Source organism: Oreochromis aureus, linkage group 23 (genome assembly GCF_013358895.1).
Source record: "Oreochromis aureus strain Israel breed Guangdong linkage group 23, ZZ_aureus, whole genome shotgun sequence".
Taxonomy (NCBI): Eukaryota; Metazoa; Chordata; class Actinopteri; order Cichliformes; family Cichlidae; genus Oreochromis; species Oreochromis aureus.
Genome location: NC_052963.1, coordinates 37268534 through 37290893, shown reverse-complemented (window position 1 = coordinate 37290893; position 22360 = coordinate 37268534). Strand labels below are relative to the sequence as shown.

Genomic DNA, 22360 nt, shown 5'->3' with positions numbered 1-22360 from the left:
GCTTGTGTATTTGTTTCCCTCTCCTTATATGCTTTCAGTATGAGGGCCGGTCACACCTGGGAGTAATACTCAGTCTGGTCCTTGCTGGGATATTTTTTGTGGCTTGCTGCTGAAAGAGTGGGTTGGTTCTCTGTCTTGGAGCGCAGGGAAGAAGAAGAAGTTCGCACTAGTTTTGCCTCCAATCCAGTGGAGGTTTCAATAGCAGCGGCGCGGCAGGGGAGGGACGCACTGCCAGCACTCGGGATACCCACTCATACACACTCGCGCACACTCTCACACACACTCCTGCCCACCAGAGACCAGTTCAATCCACAAGAAAACTGCAAGCACGCACCAGAGCGGTCGTCTAATCCGATTGATAGACACCAACAATAGAAGTGAAAACTAAAGGAGGGGATACTGGACACTGCAGAGGACAGCGCGTGTTTTTATTTTTATTTTTATTTTTTTGCATAAATCGCTTTAGTTTTAAAGCACTTTTGTAAGAGTTTTTTTTTCTTTTAAAGAAAAACAGACACCATTCTGCAGATAACTTCGTCGATTCATATTGCGAGAGGTAAGACTGTCTCTTGTAAAGATTATGTATTTATTTTTCGCCTGATTTCTCTGCAGTGTAGCGGTTTGTCCGATTCTTTGAGCAGTTATATCAGAAAAAAACTTATTTATTTTCTTAAACTTTTCTGTAGCTTTATTTATTTATTTTGTAATATGCATGCAAGCTCCGTATGAATCCAGAGTCGGACTCTGAGTAAAGTAGCTGGTGCCTTTGAAACGTCTGCCAGACAGAGAAAGAGAGGGGCAGAAGAGGTTTTGCGGTTTACAACTCCAGGAAGTTAAAAGTTTCAAACGCATTTCATTCAAGCCACAACTCGCATGCTTTTTTAATTCTAGCTTATTTGGGTCTGGGCTTTATATCACACGGGGCAGATGAGCTGATGAACTTTACGAAAATCCTCTTGTTTTGTGCCTCGCGACAGTTCCCATGCTCCCAGGGGTGACACAGCACCCAACAGAGGCGATTTTTCTACACATGCTGTATTTCTGGCTACCTGTGCACCATTTGTGGTGTTTCCACTCTGTTCGCTTTTAGTTATAAAATGTAAACGTTTTATATAAGCACTACAGTTTTGATAAATGTTAGTTTCACCGTGTCACTACTGGGTTCCTTTTACGCACCTGTAAGAGCTCAGACAGGCTTTAGTGAAGCGCGTAATGAAGAGCTGCTTTTTAATATAAGTGAAAAATTGGATTTATTTGACTTGGCACCGCCTGCATTGTTTCAATTAGAATTATTCCAGGCAGATTAATGATAATTTAGCTCGTGTTGGGAGTTGTTTTCCTCATCCGGTCCATGTGAGAGGCTCTCAGTCGGTGTTTAATGAGAGACATACCCGGAGTGGGGATTTGAATAACTGTATTTAGCAGCAGGGTGAAGCCACACTGCCTCCCTTCTACTTTCTCAGGAGAATGAATCATGAACAAAAAGTCTTAAAATGGGAAGGTCTGCGTCGCATACCGTAACTAAACCATGATTTGCATATGAAAACTCTCTGGCTGAAAGAATTCCGCCAGTGTTGCTATAGCCGTTTTGCGTCCAGAGAAGTGACAGGCTTCAGTGGTGTATATACAGTCGCCTCTCCGCTGCCTTTTGTCACATATCCAGAGTCAGTGGTGGAAGATTAAGGGCGCAAAGTTTTTATTTCCTTGTTAAATTATTCATCATATCCACACCATGCGCTTCTCCTCGTCTCCCCCCCCTCCGCCCGGGCACGCTCATTGCAAAGCTCCTCATTATGCTTCCTCAGATGGACACAAGAAGAGGCAGAGCCTGCTCGCACTAGCTGCTGAACAGGCTTTCTGTGCTCCCCTTCTCTGCCTCCTCAACCAAGCACAACATAACGGATCATGATTGACTCATTTCCCACGACGCGGCCAGGCCCGTGCATGCGTGCACCGGATGATGGGCAGTGGGTGGATGACTTTCCCATGGGGGGGCATTTTCTCTTGTAATCTTTAATCACCCTTGCAGCCACAATGCCAGCACATCAGTCAGAGGCACCGCCACTCCCCCACCCTCAATTCTATTTGAGTTGTTTTTACACAGAAAGCGCCCCCGCGACCCCCTCATAGAGAATTTCCAGGATGCAGAGCTAAAGGCAGGGATCACAGATGAAATATAAAGGAGCGAAGAGGAAAGGGGAGGGTAAGAAGGAAAGGAAACTGGGCTCTGGTTTCCATGATGCTATTGTGCCAGCCTTAGTGGTTCTGATGATGTGGATAGCTCAGAAACTCAAACTGCGAGCGATGTTGTGGATGGCGAGGAGTCAGGTCCTGAGTGATGATTTAGACTTACACACAGAGTGGAGCAGAGGAATGCAATGGTTTGGACCCGCATATGTGTGCACGTATGGACACACACACACACACACACACACACACACACACACACCAGATTAAAATCTCCGCTGTTGGATCAGAGCGTTTACCACAGTCTCTACCAATTCATTAATAAGCTGTTTAGCTGTCCAAGAGCACCAGACCTGATTTGGTTTGGCCTGCCTATAGAACAGGTCCAGGTCCTGTGTGGTTCCCTCTTTGGCTCCTGCATATACTTTACTTACTCTAATCCCCACATTGGCCCTGAAGTGACAGCCATGATGGAGCTCGCTACCGAGGACCCGCCATAAATCTAGACTTCCTTTAAGAAAACACACAGAGGCTTCAGGTCCTGCGAGCTCATGCCAGGCGTCTTGTTGGGTGGAATCCGAAATGTCTCTTTATTTGTGTTGAAATTAAACTGTCTTTTATTCCCTCCCGTTCTGTTAATGAGCTCCATGTGGCAGCAGGCAGGAGGCTTATCCATCTTGACAAGGAGCTGGAGGGAAGGAGAGAAACAAAGTGAAGTGAGAGAGTGTAGGTGGTGGTGGTGGTGGTGGTGGGGGGGGTGTTTTGCACACACACACGTGAGCATATACGTGCACGCACGCAGGACAAGGCTGGGGGTTGCATGGATATAGCCTGCCTTGTGATCAGAAAAAGCCCCATACATGAAAATCACGTGCTTCTAATCACCATGCTCTTGCTGAAAATACGCTCCTCTCACACGTGCACACAGAGTCGATCAGGTGGAGGAAAGTTGTGGCCAAATGGTTGCATGTAATTGATATTTTTCTCGCTTTAATCTTTGGTGGATCGTAAACGATTTTAGTTCTGCTATGGATTGATGTCGCTGAAAAGATTGCATCCATCTGGGAGATATAAATACAAAGTGTGAACATTTTTGTTTTGGCTGTGCACATGATTTGCTTGTAATGACCCCAAATTAGAGCTGGGTCAAAGTTGTTAAAGTAGAAACTCAATTGATAGGATGCAATTCTACAGATTACACAGGAAGGGAAAGGAGGTGGGGGTCCTTTTCTTGTTTTGTTTGTTTAAGACTGATACTCTAGATGTGTCAAAGACAGCCATGGGAAAGAAAATTGGGACTATTTTCACCCATTGTAAACTCCTGCATTTGTCCTTTAATCCAGTTACACAGCTCTTTAAATTCCACAGCTTGCCAATTAGAAAATACACAATGTTTTCCACAGAAAATACTTGGCAAATACCAATGAAAGTGAAACAAAAACCTATAAATATATAAATAAAGAGATGAAAGGCAAAAGCAAAACAAAGTTGACACGACTGTGGGTTACTTTGCCTTAAAATTATCCGTTCCCTAAATTGGGATCATACATTCTTCCCCATTCTAATTAAACATTAGACTTTATTTGTTCCAGATGCAGCTTTTTTTTAATGTGTTATTTTCGTAAGGGAACTCTGTGGCATGAGAATGGTGCAGGCCTGCATGTAAAAGCACATCCAGTGCCGGCTGTGTGACCATGTTGACTCTGCGCTGGTCCGTGCAACCACAGTGACCCAACACAACTGCTCTGATATTTAGATGTCATCTCCCTGCAATATACAGTATGCGGTGTCACATGTGAAGAGCACGGGGAAGGCACACATCAAATGTTTAAGGCAGTGGTGATTCAAAACCTCTGTGTGTGACTGCGGCGGACAGAGCCGGGTGAGGGGACGAGGCCCTCGTCGTGTCTGTGGAGTGTTTGGGGATGTTTGAAAGAAAGGCAGCTCTGAGAAATGCTGTGCATGCTACTGAGAGACTCTGCACGTACTACCTCTGCGCTGTCTTAAGTATTATTAGACATGTCTTTGTTCCGACTGACATGTTTCTGAAGTGGAATGAGACAAGCCGAGGCGATAAGGATCTCAAGTCTCTGTGTGAGTCAAACCTCAAAGTACCACTTAGGCGGCTTTCCTTTTGCTCTCTGAAGTCTGGCGGTGTGACGGGAGGCTGAGCTCAGACAACAGCAGAGACACTGACAGGAGCTGTCATGGGCTTTTTTCCCTGCTTGTGTTTTTAAAGGACTATAATGTAGAAATGAAGCCCCGTGTGTAGTGTGGATATTCGTCCAAGCCCGAGACCTCTGGTTTTACTTATCTGCCTCTGCTGAGGGAGGCGGTGGAGGAGGAGAAAGCATAAAGACGAACCGAGAGGGAAGGATGTGTGTGCACAAGTGTGAAAGAGATTATTTGATGAAAAAAAAAAAAACTGTGATCAAGGGAAGGAGACAGACAAAGGAGGGTGAGCAGAGAAAGGGAGAGGGGTCATTAAAAGGACACCATCTCACTTGCAGTAAATGGCAGTAAAGTATCTGGCTAATCTGCCATCATTACACTGATTAAATCACCGGGGATTTGGCATTCCCATCAGCTGCAATCAATGGGCAAAAATCAATAGACAGGGGATACGTGAGAGCCTCTCAGCCACATCGGCTGCAGCTCCAACTGTGGATTGCATCTCCAAACATTTTTATATTAGCGTCAATAAAACTTAAACTACATGGATTTGGGGATTTTTATATTAAGCATTTTATGAAACGGCGTGGGTCCCTGGAGTGCCAAGCAATATCTTTTCCTTCACACATTCCTGTTTAAATCTAATCCCCCTTCCTCTCTGTGGCCTTGGGTGCTCATTCAGGGGCTCTTCGTCTCTGATTCATTCCCAGATGGTGATCAGGATTTTAAGTTAAATGTTAATTAAGGCTGAAACTAGAAGGAAAACATGGACAAGAAGCACATTTTAGCATAAAATATATTACATTGTGGACAAAAGCAGAAGCTCACTAAAACACTGTATGCATGTCACAGCTCACACTCATTAACATCAGCAGTTTTGAACCAATGTCAAAATAAAAGGAGAGATAAAACAAGGTTATTCAGAAATTCCATTAGAAAAACAGAAATCTTAGACATACTTTAGCTAATGTGAGCCTTTAATATTTACTGACAGTGTGCATTAACACACGAGGTACTCAGTGTGGTATACAGTTTCTTGCTGAGAAGAGAGATTGATATTAATTTTATGCGCGTAAGCTAAACATCAAGTTTCAGCCTATTCTGTAGTCAAGTAGCATAGCTTAGCATAATGAGACTGGAAACAATGAAAGCAGCCAGCTCAGCTCAATAAGGAACACAGTGGCTCAGTAGTTAGCACTGTTGCCTCACAGCAGGTGGTTTCGAGTTTGTATGTTCTCCTCTGTAGCTTGTGCAGGGTTTTTTGTGCATGGTTTGATCAAAAAAACATGGTACATTAATGCTGCCAGTGTTAGTGGTGGCCCAGGGTACTTTCAGATCAAATACATGTGAAATAAAATACTTAAAGTTTTTCTTTTATCAAAGTTTTTTTTTTATTTTTCTGTAAACTGATAATTAGAAATTTTAGGAAGAATGGTTGATTAGTTTAGCTTAGTAAGACTAAAGAAAAAGAAAGAAAAGAACAAAAAGAACCCTTGCCGGTTAAAAAAATAGTTTGTGCAGGTTTTTTGGTCTTTACTGTGACACATATTGAATTTCTTGTGCCAATCCAAGTCTGTATGGTAATATTAACTTAATAATTGATGGACACTATGACATCACACATTGGTTATGGACTGCATTTTGAACTGTCAGCTGTAGTATTTTGATCTGTCCACCATATTGGTGTTTTTTTGGTGCCGGAAGTTTCCTTATATGGAGAAAAGAGTGGAATGCTAACATTAGCAAGCTTGGTTACTGAGCAAGCAATTTTACTCGCCTTTTTTACTCACCAAAGCTGAAGCATGAACTTTTAATCATCTGAATCACATAGCAAGCCATAATAGACATTAATAGACATTAAAAATGCTCCAAAAGGCACCACCAGCACATACACAGTGAAGAGATGCAGTCTATTGATATCAAATGGCAGAGACAGAGCTTACAGACAATGATTGGCTCCAGCTGTCTGTGAGTCAGTGCAACTGACAAGCTTGTCCGTGTTGAGGTTATATATGTGTAGGTATATATAGGTATATAGACAGAAACATGGATGATGAAAGTAATGTAATGTGAAGATGAAGGAAATTTAAACTAATGGGAAAATTCACCTGTAGCATATCAGCTTTTTGCTAACATCGAATTTGTCTTGTGGTAAAAGGTCACTGCCATCCACAGACTCACCTTTAGTTGAAAAGGTTTCTTATTTGTAAGGAGTCAGGCAAAGCAATGATTAACTTATTATACTCAAGAAAAGGCTTATAAAGTGCTACTTAAAGACATCTTTGTGCCATGTGGTTTTCCTCATTTAGAAAACATAGAAGAAGAAGAGTGAGTTCTTTGCTCAGACGATCAGGAGCATCTGCGAAAAATCACAAAACACTTAATGAAACTGAAGTCGATTTTCTGTGTCTTTCAGGATGAGGCAGTGTAAAGGTTGGAGCGTGGTGGTGCTGCTGGTACTGTTGGGGCTGGGATCTGTGGCCCAGAAACTGCCTACGAGAGACGAAGGTCTTTTTCAGATGCAGATCAGAGACAAGTCGCTATTCCACGACTCCTCTGTCATACCGGACGGAGCTGAGATCAGTGGCTATCTTTTCAGAGACACACCCAAAAGGTAAGAGCTCTGTGAGACAAACAATATCAGGGTGGTGGTTAAAAAAATGAGCCAGTTAAACCTCGTGCTGGTGACTGCTTCAATCATTGAAGGAAACATTAAACCTGTTGATGTCTACTTACTGTAAATAGATAGGAAACATCAGATGTTACCCTGTAATAGGATCTATTATGTTGATGCAAAAACTAAATAATAGATGAGAAAGTCTTTCTCCACTCAAGGCAAAACACTATATGCCACCACGTGCTTCACCTATTATAGTCTGCTCACGCATTTACCCCACATATTATTTAGGATAATGTCAAACTATGATGAACGCTGGTGCTTATATCTGGCCTATTATTTTCACAGGTACTACTTTGTGGTGGAAGAAGACAACACACCCCTGTCTGTGACCGTGACACCTTGTGATGCTCCTCTGGAGTGGAAACTCACTCTGCAGGAGCTGCCAGAAGAAGCCAGCGGAGGAGGATCAGGTATAACTGACATAAGGCAGCAGTGGAAGAGGTTAATTACACGTTATCTGGAAATATGACTATCCCCACACACAATTAACCTACGCAGTGATGTTAGGCTTTGTGTTTTCGTGGGTTTTAATTAAGTCACAGATGTAGTGTCTAGTCTGACCACTTATGAGGTCTGACTCGGCCCAGGTTGATGTCTATAATTTCAGTGGTTTTCTAGTCACCCTAAAGAATCAAAGACATTACATCCCTTTACTTAGGTCGTCTCGGTCTTCTTAAGATAAATCCTGCTACACTCAGTCTGTTTGTCTTTCTTCTTCCCTTCATTTTTTCTGTTTTTCTGCTTCACATTAAAACCTTTTCCCATCTGGAAGGTGTCCTTTCAGCAGAGGAGATCTTGCCAGATGACTAAAGCAGTGGTTTAGAGCACTGATGTGTGATGTGAGCATATATTCGAATGTCCAGACATGAGCACCTGCATGTGTGTCTCTGTTCCTGTCAGATCAAATATTGCAAAATGATTTATTGGGTAGTTACACTGTTGTGGACACTGACCGTGCCAGAGAAGAGAATTCATCCTGAGCTGGAAGAATAATGACAAATTTGGACTCGACACATGCAGTGGCAGTGACTTCACAAAAACTGGTGCAGAAACAGAGCAGCTAGTGAAATCTTTCCTGTCTTTGCAGCCTTTTCCTGCTAGAAATCTCTATTGGGAGTTGATCTTTGAGCTTAATTTTTAGCACACCGCTGAGCACACTCTCTGGTTGACAAACATAATATTATGGTTTCTTGCTCAAGCTGGAGTAAGAGCTTCGACTGTCCCTCTCACATAGAAGCTACAAGGCGCCTCTTTGTAGCAAAGCTTCCCTAGAAAGGCTGAGTGAATGCTGGCCTGAGATCTTTGGGGATGTTTGGAGTGAAAACATGGCTTCCATGGGTGTGGGATAATGATCCATGAGGCTTAGTCATGATCTTGCAGCGTTAAACAGCTTTTAGTTTGGGTGGAAATTTTCTTTCATCAAAGCCAAAGAAGAAAAGAAAATATTGCAAGGGTTGTCTAATTTGATGACTAAAGCAAACAGCTCATGCTCTGTGTGTTTGGTTTTTATCTTCCAGGAGAGCCTGAACCTCTGGACCAACAGAAACAGCAGGTGACAGTAGATGAAGGGACGGAGCTCTTCACCTACAAGGGCAATGATGTGGAGTCCTATGTGGCCACAAGCACGCCTTCTGGTCTCTACCAGCTTGAACTGCTGTCCACTGAGAAAGACAGCAACTTCAAGGTGTATGCAACCACGACTCCAGAGTCTGACCAGCCCTACCCAGAGCTGCCCTACGACCCCCGCGTGGATGTCACTGCACTTGGCCGCACCACCGTCACACTGGCCTGGAAACCGACACCTACCGGCTTGCTGATGGGCCAGCCTGTGCAGTACTGCGTAGTGATCAACAAGGAGCACAATTTCAAAAGTATGTGTGCTGCCGAGGCTAAAATCAGCACTGATGATGCATTCATGCTGGCTCCGAAGCCTGGCAGAGACTTTAGCCCGTTCGACTTCGTGCACTTTGGCTTTGTTCCCTCTGACAATGGTTTCGGAAAAGACCGGGGCCTCACAAGTAACAAGATCTCACGGGCATACGCAGCCAAGCCCAGGGTATCAGACATCCAGAAGGTGTGCATTGGCAATAAAAACATATTCACTGTGTCAGACCTGAAACCAGACACACAGTACTACTTTGATGTGTTTGCAGTGAATGCTGCTACCAACACCAGCACAGCATATGTGGGAACCTTTGCCCGCACTAAAGAGGAGGCTCGTCAGAAGACAGTTGAGCTGAAGGACGGCAAAGTGTCAGAGGTTTTCATCAAGAGGAAGGGCAGCAAGTTCCTGCGCTTCGCTCCCGTGTCTTCCCACCAGAGGGTCACTCTTTTTGTACACACATGTCTGGATGCTGTGCAGGTGCAGGTGAGGCGAGATGGCAAGCTGCTGCTCTCCCAGAATGTGGAGGGGATACGGCAGTTCCAGCTACGGGGAAAGCCCAAAGCCAAATACCTGATCCGTTTTCGTGGCAGCAGAAAAGGAGCCTCCACTTTGAAGGTGCTTGCCAGCACCCGACCCAGCAGCAAACAGCCTTTCCCTTCACTTCCGGAGGATACACGCATCAAGGCCTTTGACAAACTGCGCACCTGCTCCTCCGTCACTGTGGCCTGGCTGGGCACACAGGACCGCAACAAATACTGCATTTACCGCAAGGAAGTGGCTGACAATTACGGCGAGGAGCAGCGGCGCCGGGAACAAAATCAATGTGCTGGACCAGAGACCCGCAGGAAGTCAGAAAAGGTCCTGTGCAAGTACTTCCACAGCCCGAACCTGCAGAAAGCTGTGACCACAGAAACCATCACAGGTCTGGAGCCAGGAAAGACCTACCTGCTGGACGTTTACGTGGTGGGACACAGCGGCCACTCAGTAAAATACCAGAACAAACTGGTCAAAACAAGGAAATACTGCTAAAAGACTCTGCAAAGAATAAATCTATTATAAATATATATATTAAATAAGTTTATTTAACTCTAAGTGATATTCTACTAAGGAGTGTATACAGACTGACTACTCACACAGCTGATGGGCCCGTGGCAGGGACTGAACTGTTTGTAGAGCGAGATTTCAACCTGTATATTTATGTTTACATTTCATTGTGGCACGTCTGGGTGGCCCATAGCGTGAGGTGCTTTGTTACCAGGCTTGTCATCTTGACATCATGCTGCCACTGGGAGGGCAGAACTTCAAAGAAGATCCCCGTTTTTCATCTTCTCTGTTCCTTTGTTGCTGCATGACTTTCGCTTTTGTCTGTCATATTTGTTGCATCCTTCGGTTTCAGCGTGTCAAGGAGATACAGTAGCTGCCCGCTTTGTATAGATCTGTCACCGCATATTCATGACGCATTTTAGGAGGAATTTAAATTATTTTATACTTTTCATCTCTCTTTTTAATTGTCTGTTTTATTGATGACAATAGTAACTGTTACAAGAAAATTCCAGTTTTATGAGGAAGTTGTCGTAGCTCAGACATTCCCGTGTGTATCTCAGCCAGTGTTTGCTCTAGAGCCCATCTTGTAAATGTGTTCTGTGCTGGAGATCTGTGTTATTATCACTGTATCGCTGTGTATGTGTGTGCGTGTGTATGTGTGTGTGTGTGTGTCACATGTACAGAGCTGTCCTGCCAATATTCATGTACATAAAGACTAAATATAGAACATGTAATCCCCGTGTCACCCTGGGTGTCATGTTCTTTTGCCAAGCAGTTAACATCCCAATCACGGCTCTCAGAGAAAGAGCTGAACAGCATATTGTGATTATAGACTCAGACATCTAAATCAGGGCTGCATAAGCACAACTTAATACTAAGAGGGATTTTAACATCAAAACACGACCCTTTAAAAGATTTGCGACAGCAAAAGAACAACAACAGATAAGATATATGCTGTAAATAAGCTTAAAAAGAATAAAAAAAATCACCTCTTGATATCATCACAAGTGGCTAAATGAGGAAATGAGCGTATATTCTAATAGATTTAGTTTCAAGTGTATTTCTTGATTTTTTCTGGAGAACCATTTATTGTCTTGATGATCTGCAAGAAGCCTGATCTGAATTTTTTTTACCGGTGGGAGTACAAACCATCTGTATCACGTGGTCCCCGTGTAATCTGTAATTTTATAAAAAGAGTATAAATTAAAAATGGTCACACAGTGTTGTTGTTCTGTACGCTAGTGCCACTGTAAATTTAAAAAATGGAGAGCATGCAGCTTGCTTTGCCATCGGTCATGGAAGATGAACCAACCATGAAAGGGAAGTGATCAATTTATGTATAAAATGATGTAAAAAACAAAAAAAGTGATAATAGGTTGAGCATCGGATGGGTGATTTAAAAATCCAAATTTGTACTGCAGCAGTTCTTCTCACATTATGATACATATGACATATAATAGATATGACATATCTGGTGTTTTATCTTATGTTATTTTTTAATGAGAACAGAATATCTATGGTGTAAGAGAATGCTGTCCTAATGGCCAAATTCCACCCTTCCATAGAAATACTTGGCCTTGCAGCAAAAGGTTTTCCCTTTAGCGTCAAGTAATCTCCCAAAGATCTACTGCAAATAATGTCAATGCAAGGTTTATGTAAATCATGAAAAATTTAGCCTTGTAATGCCCAATGACACCCGTTTTTGCATTTCAAACATAAATAGCCTGCAGTCTAACTCTTGGTTTGCTACTAAACATTTTTTCTAAGACATCAACACGAATAGAAGAATTTTTTTCAGCGAATCATAAATAAAAAACAGCCTCTGCTAATTTTGAGTCAGGTTTTGCCAACTGACTTTCTGTCGCTCTGTTTTGCATTTATAGTCTAAATCAATCTGAAAATAAACATGATTTAAACCAAATATGCCAGAAAGAAACAAACAGGATAGCCTTTTTGTGTCAGTTTAATCGGACAGTTTCTTGCTACAACAAGTTTATGGAACTGAAATGAATGATTCAGATTGACTGTAGCTCTGCTACTGCGGCACTGATTTGGTCAAGATTAAGAATATCAAAGAATATAAACCCAAAAGTGGTGATGTCAACAAACTAACAAACTAATTACAATCGTCAATAGCTATCAAAAATTAGCTATCATTAGCCACTAATCGCTAACAGTCAAACTAAGTAACTCTGTGAACGTAATCTTGATTATATTCAAGTGGGGGGAAAAATGCCTTGCTCTAAAGCAAAATAAATAAATACAATAATCAGAATCCTACTCTGGACTTTGCACTTTTCAAATGGTTTTAACTACACTATAAACATAGTGAGACTGAACAGGCCACCCTCTATGAAGCAATGTCGCTGTTCATTTCCACTTATTTTTTTAAGTGCTTACATTCAAAATCCAGGCTTCAAATTCGAGGGATTTGGTGCACTTGCAATAGTATTTAGTCAATAGACACATTTAACCACAAACAAGCAAAGAGAAAAGCCAGACGCACATGCATGACCATATCTACATGTACTGAGTAGTCTCAGGTGAGTGGAAATGGCGCCTCTGTTGTGGCCAAGAAAAGCAGCTGTTGTTTGAGAATTGCCATGTTTCCATCCCGACCCTGATTGTGGGTAGCTGTACTCCAATTCATCGACACAGTTCACTGTCAATCAAGTGCTCCTGGTGGAGCGAGGCTCCACCTGGCTTCCATTAACCTGCCATTACCCTGAAATAATGTAAAGGAGCTTCCAGAGAGCTATGGGACTGTCATAGATATCCCTGTAAACTGCCACTAATAAAGCCGGCCAGCTCTGCTCAAATGTAATCCTACATGTGTGAATAATATCTGCTGTGAGCTAAAAAAAAGTCCTCCTCTTTGGTCCACCCAAGAGGTTTAAGATGGAAAGAAATATACAGACACTTCTATTTTTCTAACATCTTTCAGGAGATCTCCTCACAAACACTCATGCAAACATGAACATACAGAGAAACCTCTATCCTCGAGCTAACCATCTGCAGGGCTTCCCGTGTTTATCTTTTGCGTGGAATCGAGTGCAGCGCTTTGATGTATGAGTTTTGTATATATGTGTGTACATGAGTAGGACGAGGAGTGGAGACAGACATGTAGGGCCTGGATAAGTGGTGGGGTAATGACAGCAGTGCACGGAAGAGCTGGCTCTGATTCTGGGGCTTATGTGAAGTGATCAGTGTATGGAATAAAACAAATAATCTGTACATAACACCTCAATTAAACTGTGGCTGGAAATGTCATAAAATGTTAGTTGCGCCCATAGAGCCAGATGTTCGAGCTCAAAGGCTTTTGATGTCTCTTATCAAACATTTTAAACAAAGAGCTTAATTTAAAAAATAATCCAGTCGTCCATTTTCCATCCATTTTCTTCCACTTACCCAATTCAGGATCACGGGGGGGGGCTGAAGCCTATCCCAGCTGTCATGGGATAAAAGGCGGGGTACACCCTGGACAGGTCACCAGTCCATCATAGCACTGGAATATTATATTGCTGGTAATTTTCTGGTGGCTTAGGCGCTTTATGTGGCACAAAAAAGAAATCCTGTATGGAGGAAAAATGAACCCTCCTACTGTGTTCAAGTCAAAGCTGACCTATTTTAATTTGAAATATTTCATAAATATTATCCTTTGAAAACAGGATGTAGCCAGAGCCATCATCCATCCATCAGCATATTGTTTTAGCCACCATATTTGGACGAGAGGGTGGAATTCAAAGGTATCAGCCAATAATCTGCATTCATAAGCTGTAGCACCAACAGCATGAATTCAGTGGAGAGGTCCAGCTGAATAACTGATTAGTGGAGGTGAGGCCTAGCAGACAAAAATCAGCTACAGTGGCCTGCGCCTAATCCATTTGGATAAATTCAGTATCCAGATAGATGAGAAATAACAAAAGTCATCTACCATACTGCTGCTTTGAAGGGGGAAGCTATCCATATAGAAGAGTCTATGGAGTAGAACTTGTTTTTGGAGCCAGCCTAAAGTGACAGTTAAAGAAACCGCAATTTTTGGTTCTTTCACCCCAACGGTTGTCCCTTACTTTTCATTAAGACATCTAGCTAGTGGCCAAGCCTCTTGAAATCAGCAGCTTTTGTTAACAGCTAAATGACTGAAATCTACTTTTGATTGGCCTCTTGCTAGATCACTCTTTTCTATCTTTCAGCTTCCTCTTCTGCTCATCTGCTATTAAAGCACCAGTCACAAAGTGAACCACTTTTCACTGGAAAAATGCAAAAATTAGTGTTTCTCAGATGATAAGTGGGTAACTGCAGGAGGTTGTTTACTAGTTGCAAACAACCTCCTGCAGTCCTCCTGCTTGTCGCAAAGAGGTGTATGGTACCACACCTAAAATATCCCAACTTGATCTGAGGTTGCACAGTTTGAAAGTTGGGCTTTTTAAAAAGCTTTAGGTCCAACTTTTACTTTGAAAGCAAACATTCTCAGTTTTTTCAAGTTTAACTCATGCTTGGTGGTTAGCGAGTTTGCAGGCATGCCAATATCTTCTATAAATACTGTGAGCGAGCTTGGCAATATGCTAGCAACCAAAGCAATCACATGGAGGGTTTTGTACATTGCCAGGTGGGGTCGCCAACCAGTCTTTATGCCTCTGTGACTGGAGTCTAGGTCTTCTTTCATCTGTTTTATCGTAGTTACAGAGAATACAGAGCTAGGTTCCTCTTATAGCTAGCTAAAGACCCATAGTTTGTGGCAGTGGTATCACTCAGTGAGTCATATGAACGTGTCTTTCGCAGAAATCAAAAACGCCATTTTTGAAACCTGGCATTGAGGGAAATGGCAACACTGTGGTCTCTGAGTCTGTCAAAAACCATTTGCAGAGCAGCAGGTACACCATCGACTTGACTTCCTCGATTGTTGTGGTGTTCATGTTGCATACAAATGATGTCACAGAAATATCGGCCAAGTTGCCATGCACATTGATTGTAATGGAAAACAACATAAACTGAGTCGAGTCACGTCAAATCAACCAGGTACTAGTGGAAAAGGGCTTTATGTGTTCACCCAACTTAGATCTAAGAAGCCCTTCTCACTTTTACAGGGCAGTGTACCATCAAAATGATTTTTAAGGTAAAATTGTTTCTTAATCAAAACTAAAAATTGTAAAAATACTTTTACCCAAAATGATTATTTAACTACCAGTCTAACTAGCTAGCAGTTGCTAGCAGCATGGTAAATAAAACTGCCTCCTAGAGCGTTTAAAGCTCACCAGTGACCACTGTTAAGGACTTTACACACAAGACGCATAAAATTCATGTGAAAATTTTGCATGTTAGATATATATTTTTTGAACTCACCTAATCTTAATGCAGCCATTCGCACCGACTGCGTAATTTTGTTGGACGAATTTGCAGCATTTATTTTTCAGATTTTTTGCATGCAAATGAACAGATCTGACCAATCAGACCACTGCATTTGGCAACAAAGTGCACTCGGAGGTCAAAACCTGACCAGTAGGGAATGCACAGTTAGTATAATAATACTATTTTACCTCCGACACACAGCTAGACGCTGCTACTTTCATTGTAATGCATTTTTTGAAGATTAATTTAACAACTGAGTCAGCGATTATTTATTGCCATTCTAATAAATAATTTAACCTCATTCTCAACGAGAAACGCAAAAAGATTATTTAAAAAGAATTTCAACTGATGTTAAAGTAGTGTAACATTTTAGTAGACGCTGAGGCTGAAGAAAACAAAAGTTTGTACTGTTTCACTGAGCAAGCCAGTGTAATGTCACAGATGTGCTTTGTAGTCCTATAGCTGTTAATTTGTTGCAGAATTTCCATCACCCTCTCTTCGTGGAGGTTTCAGGAGTTGGCATTTGTGCGAGCGTTTTGTGCAAGTGTGCATGAATGCACTTGCTGCTCAACTTAGAGCTGAGTGACACTTTTGGACAGAGATCGTGAAAAGAGAGTCGAGGCTCAAACAGAATCCAAACAGAGACAGACAGCAACCAGACGGGCACGCTGGGGGGGCTTTGACTCCAGCTTCTGTTGTAGAGAAAAGTAGGGAAACACTGTTTTGTGTAAACTCAATAGCAAAGTGAATGAAGGGCTTCTGCCATCTATTGGGTTGGTACTATACTTGTGGGTGGTTAAATTAAATGATTCAGTTTCACACTGGTGCAATGTGCTGCAAATCACCAAAGTAAACAGTGTGAAATGAAATTATAATGCTTGAAAACTTGACACATGCACACAGAGGGAAACCCTTCTAGGGACTAAAGAGGCATAGACCATGATGAAAATGATTCCACTTCAGCAGTTCCAGGGATAGATCATTACCGAGGCTCAGGTCCAAACCAGCTCTACATAGCTCTGATTTAGCAGAGGGCCAGGCAAAAAAATCGGAGGCTTCCTTCCAAACCCATCCTGACCGAGAGCCCATTCCCAGGAAGGGTGGAGAGGGACCAGTGGCCCTCGGGCATTACTCGTCTCAGCCGATCTCCATTAGGATAACTCAAGCAGTGAAAAAAAACAATGACTGGCTCCTGAATATGACTTTCATTTAACTCCACCATGTACTTAACTGTAAGGTCAATTTTATTATCATACACAGAAAAACAATCCTCTACATATGATACGTATTTGAGGATGAGGAAACTGTTATGGTGCTGAGTCGTCTGCACTTGAGGGAGATATGTGTGTGTGTGTGTGGGGGCGTGTGTGTGTGCGGATGTGTTTATATATTAACATCGTGCACATGCAAGGCCGTGTGTGTTTGTGTACTCACTGCCATCAGTCCCTCTTGTCTGCATGGGGGTGGTCCCTAAGCTCTCTTGTGCTCATGAAATCACTTCTAAGTGCCTGTAATTTCTCACGCTTCATCAGTACTGTAATTTCAAAAGGCTCCCTCCGAAGACCCTCCTTTAGCGGCGACCTGGGGTTGTCAAATGAAAACATCATTTATCCAGTGACCTCGGAGCTTCAGGAAATGGTTTGCTGGCTATTCAGCGACAGCCTTGAAATAAGGAGCTGTGGTGAGGAACTGCGGGGGTTTGTGAAACATGAAACAAAAGGTGGTCTGGCCCCTAAATCTACAGTATCAGGTTTGAGAGATTTCAGAAAAATGCACCCATCCATTTGGAAAATCTTGTGTGGAACCATTTGTATGTTTGCCAAACTGAGGCTTTTTCCCCAGTGAAAATATTTACTTAGAAAAAAAGGAATGCTGAGAGTATTTATTTCAATGCAGTGCTTTCCTTCACTGTGCCCTAAATGTGGTTTCTGTAGTTTTTGGCCTTCAGAGTCTCAACCAGCAGCACAGCAATGAGTGGCTCAGTTCCAGGGCTGGGTACATTCAGGTTCAAAGTGAAGGCCCTGTGGGGATGATCATCCACACATCTCTTTTGGCAGTATTTTTTTTTAAAGTCCCCCCGTTTTGCATTGTTTTCTCATAGTGTCGCTTTAATCTTGCAAGGCATGTTGGTTAAATGGGTTGGTCCACCATTTATCGTGTGTTGGTGATTTTCCTCCAGCATTTTCTTAAATGACCTGTCTTGTTGCTGTAATGGCACAACTTTGCAACTTTAAAGAAACAGGTAGAGGAAATGTAGGCGAGGAAGTTTGGTGTTAAGTTAGGTCTGGCAGAATGAAGGAACAAAGTCATCCTGAGGAACAGGCTGTGGTGGATGAATTAATCTATTTCACTTGGAAGACAAACTTTTTGTTGACTTTTTTGTAATTTAGTTGGATTATTTATTTATTTTATATCTTTTGTTTCAGCTTTTAGTTGAAATTAACTGCTTAAGTTTAGGACCTGACCATTGTTTGGATTTTCACAAAAAGTGTTACACTTGTAACCCTCAAAAATCAAACAGCTATAACTGAGTCAAGCTCAACCCACAGTTTCTACACATCTGCAGCCTACTTCAGCAGAGAGATTTCTTGTGTGCGTGCTACTGTTTAACTTGAAGCTCTGCTGTGATGCCTTACTGAGCTGCTAGCATGTCTGTGGAGTCCTGAGCAATTTTCCCATATGAACTGAAGGTGGTGTTTGTGTTGAATCAGGTCAGGATATTGTCCAAGTTAATATTTCTTATATGAAGCATACAACAATAGATCTGGACTGGATGTGTTCTCACTGAAATACTGTTTTTGGTTTAGGGAAGGGTTGGTTGTTAAATAGAGTGCAGAAGGTTCGAAAGATAACAGCCTCAAGCTCATTGTGAATCCAGCAATACAATGCTAGCCTTCGTTTTTGTGCTTAAAAACACTGATGGAGCACATTTACGGATAGAGCCTGGCCAGTATTTGTTATATGACTTATTTAGAAAGTCACAAATATACAAAAACAGTAGTACAAGTTAGACAGTTTTACTACTATTCATGCAAACTGCTGCCATCTTGAATTGTGAATTGTTGGTGGGGTTTCTCCAACTTTCTGATTGGAAATCTGACCTGAGAGGTCAGAATTTAGTAGAGCATTGCAGGTTTATGCCTTGAAGAGCTATCTGTACTTAATCTAGCTGATTTATGTCATCTTGCTTCATAGATGAGTACAACTTTGTGTCATCTGCATGACACCTAGGCACTGAACCCTGTGCAACTAACCATGACTATTTTATTAAACGAGGATAACTTTCAATCTAACATGAAAAAATTCAATTTTCTCACATTTTGCAGTAAATGTTTTGAGATTCTTGCTTAGACCATGGGATTTTTCGATGATTCCAGTATGCCTAAACTTAGCTCAAGACACACTAACACCAAAAATATTGAACTATCTGTACAGACCACCACAGACTCTCACTGATCCTAAAATGACCAAATCTGGATTATCATCTTGTCTTGTAATGGTGTCCCTGCTTTCAGGGAAGACTCCTCTGCGAGCCTCTTTGTGTCTTCAATGCAGGTGTTGGGGATAACCAAGGGATCTTAGTGAAAGCCGAGTGAAAGTTAATGGGTTTGAGGGTCCTCAGAGGGCACAGAGGGAAAAAGGGGTCATGACATTTGATCGTCCTGCCCTGACAGGCCAAGGCACTGACAGAGAGGTCGAGGTTGGAGGGGGAGCAGAAATGTACCAAGAAGCACATGGGTGGGGCAGGCACACACAAAGACCCTCTCAGTGCAGTGATCAGGCTTGTCACCCAAGTGTAACCCTCTCCTATGGCTTAACTCTCCGGAATACACTGGGAATATGACTCCAAGCCACTGATGAAAACATCTCGAATACAAAAGTGACCTGGGAGGAAAAAAATCCCTATTGAAGGACATGTTTTTCCCCATTTTGAAGCGCAAATCCTGTAAAAACAGCAGTCGAGACATTCAAGCGCACCAGCTCATTGACTCTGATGTAAACGTGTACATCATGATTCTGTCTTCTTCATAGCCGTCTACCAACGCTTGTCATATGGACCAATCATGGAGCAGTTGGGCATAGAGCCACAACATAACAGGAAGCAACTGGCATAAACACGGGCTATAAACACAGTAAACAAAACCAACAGAGCACTGACATGCTGCTGATTAAAAGGGTGAGACGTTTGCTGAAGAGGTGTTCAGAAAAAGAATGTACACAAACAGTCGGTGATTAGAGATGATACTGATCTCTCTCTGCAGGGCGAAAGTCAACAAATCAAGGTGAGGGGAGATAAAAAAGAACATAATGGAGATAATGTGAGGTCTGTTACTTTCAGCGTTTCCACAGCACCATATTCAAGAGTTATGGTTGTTGTGAAACCACATCCAGTGTTGGCTGCTTGAACTGTTTGTCAGATAAAGAACAAAAGAAAAGTCATCTGGCATCACTTTAAAGAGCTTTAATTTCAAATGTCATGTATTCGCTTTACACTGATCCAGTCTGAAGTCCATTTTCTCAGCCTCCTCAAATAATAGTGATGCTATTCAACATTGTTTTCTTTTTTGAGAAGTAAAGTTTTGACTTGCAGTCCATTTTAAATGAGCATTTGTACAATTACATAGTTAAACCAGCACTTTAATAGGACAGTAATCCTGCTTTTACTGGAAAACAGAACTAATAAGATAATACTCTTATGTTCCCTTTGAGGAATAATGACTCACCGGCCACTTTATTAGGTACACACTGATAGTATATGGTTGTACCCTGGAACTACTGCAAACATTCATTTTGATCCAAATTGACGTGACAGTATCACACAGTTGCTGCAGATTTGTGGGTTGCACATCCGTAATGGGACTCTCCCGTTCCACCACTTCCCAGAGGTACCGTTTTTGGATTGAAATCTGGTGACTAGAAGCCATTTGAGTACACTGAATTTATTGTCAAGCACAAGAAACCATTTTTAGGTGATTTGAGCTGCTGAAGTTGGTACACTGTGGTCATAAATGGACGGACATGGTCATCAACAATACACAGACGGGCTGTAGCTGTAGATGCTCAGTCGACACTAAGGGAACCAAAGTTTGCCAAGAAAAGATTCCCCACACCATTACACCACCACCAGCCTAAACTGTTGATACAAAGGAGGATGGATCCATGCTTTCATGTGGTTTACATGAAATTCTGGCCGTAACATCTGAAGGTCACAGCAGATATTGGCACTCAGCAGACAAGGCAATGTTTTTTCTCTTTCTGCTGTCCAATTTTGCTGAGCCCATGTGAACTGTAGCCTCAGTTTCTTTGTCTTTGCTGCTGTAGCCACATCTGCTTCAAGGTTCGACATGTTGTGCGTTCAACCACAGGACATTCAACGTCACTTAAATAACCTGTCTTCTCAATTCCAATGCTCAGTTTAAACTTAGGTGGGTTGTTCTGACTATGTCTACATTCATAAATGCACACAACTGCTGCCATGTAATTGGCTAATAAGATATTTGCATTAATGAGGATTTAAAAACGGGCCGGTGAATGAAAAACATAACAAAAGAAAATCTTTTAATGTATATATAACAGAAAGATATGAATTAAACAGGCCAAACACATATGTACCATTATTTTGTTTTATTTTATTATTATAAAACAAAGGTTCAAAGGTGCTGAGATTATGAAATGTTGGACATCATTTACCAACAATGGAAAACCATCATCAAAACAGTCATCAAGGTAGAATTCATCCTCACTTGCAGGACATTGTCTACTTTGAAATAAAGGTTTGGTTCACATGGTTGTTGAGCATTGTGGGGGAGTCTATAACAGACATCTAGAAATCTGTCCCAGCAGCCTCAGTTTGTTGGTAAACTGTGGTTTCTGGCCTGCTGTTAGGACTGTTTTAGACTGAAAGGGTCTGTCAGGCCTCTGGTCTTCTGCTTGTTGGTACAGTGTGGTTTCTGAATTACAGAACAGATATGTTCAAGCCAAAACACACAGAACATCACAATATTATGAGGTTTCTGGGGTTAATGGAGAATGGAGTAATTGAGGGGGGCTGTATTTCTGTGCTATGTGAAGTGTAGGATTGAAGTGTATTGCAACATTTTTCTATGTAATAACTAATCTCTGCGAGCTAACGGTAAGTAGTTTTAGTGATTATCAAACTGGCACATGAAGCTCCTACAGTCTACACAACAACTGCATTGGTGTAATATATTTTCTCATTGGATGGTATGTATGAATTCATTTCAGTCTTACTTAAATGGGCAAACAGATGCTCAATAACATATCCATCTAGTTACCCTTTATGGTAGTTACATTGTTACTAAGATCCAGCTTTTGTATATAGGGAATACTCAGCGCTAGAATACAACTAAGTACATTTACTCAACTACACAAAATGACTCTGAAGTACTTCTGTTTTATATTACTTCTTTTTTTTTGTGGGAATTATTTCCCACCAAACAGTAACATCTGTTTTTTACTTTATTCTTGCCATATAAATACAGTGATAGTGCTGGAACCTCATATTTAGTCATGGCCAAAGATTCAAATTATGAGGTCAGTGTATGTATAAGTAATCCCTGAGAGCACAAAGCTCAAGCTTCAGACTGCTCTTTCAGCAGTTGTTCTGGTCTTGGCTCTGATGATCTCAAAGAGAGTAGATATCACTCAAATTATTTGAGGCTCATGAGTCCTACCCACCAGCTTTTAAAACCTTCTGCTTGCTAGTAATAGCCAATCAACAAAGTTGGCTCAAAGGTAAAACAGCTTGTATGACCTGAGGGACTGCACCAAGTATTGGTGTCAGATAACCACCAACCTGGGAATCATGAAAAACTACTGTTGTAGTGTATAAGAATAAACATATAAATGTGGAAATGAGCATAAGATGTCCACTTAGAGATTAAAAATTTGCAGAACATTAGATAAAAGTATGGAAACTTTTATCTAATCCTAAAGCTAAAAGTTTCATTAAACTAATCTATGAGCTCTTAATGGAGACTTTCATTAAGTGTGCTGTCTTTATTAAATGATGTCATTACTTT

General features: G+C 41.7%; 1 protein-coding gene across 1 annotated transcript; it reads left to right on the top strand.

Moving 5' to 3' along the window:
* The first annotated feature begins 114 nt into the window (after positions 1 to 114).
* Positions 115 to 10711, top strand: ndnf (neuron-derived neurotrophic factor). Its single transcript, XM_031753594.2, has 4 exons — positions 115 to 556; positions 6776 to 6973; positions 7325 to 7449; positions 8557 to 10711. Exons 2-4 carry the CDS (start codon positions 6777 to 6779, stop codon positions 9951 to 9953), a joined length of 1719 nt encoding a protein of 572 aa, XP_031609454.1. The 5' UTR covers positions 115 to 556; position 6776; the 3' UTR covers positions 9954 to 10711.
* Positions 10712 to 22360: the final 11649 nt, after the last annotated feature.

Coding starts and splice junctions, on each gene's coding strand:
- ndnf (XM_031753594.2), top strand. CDS start 6,777: ATGAGGCAGTGTAAAGGTTGGAGCGTGGTGGTGCTGCTGGTACTGTTG. Junction 6,974..7,324: donor TTCAGAGACACACCCAAAAG/GTAAGAGCTCTG, acceptor TTATTTTCACAG/GTACTACTTTGTGGTGGAAG. Junction 7,450..8,556: donor AGCCAGCGGAGGAGGATCAG/GTATAACTGACA, acceptor TTTATCTTCCAG/GAGAGCCTGAACCTCTGGAC.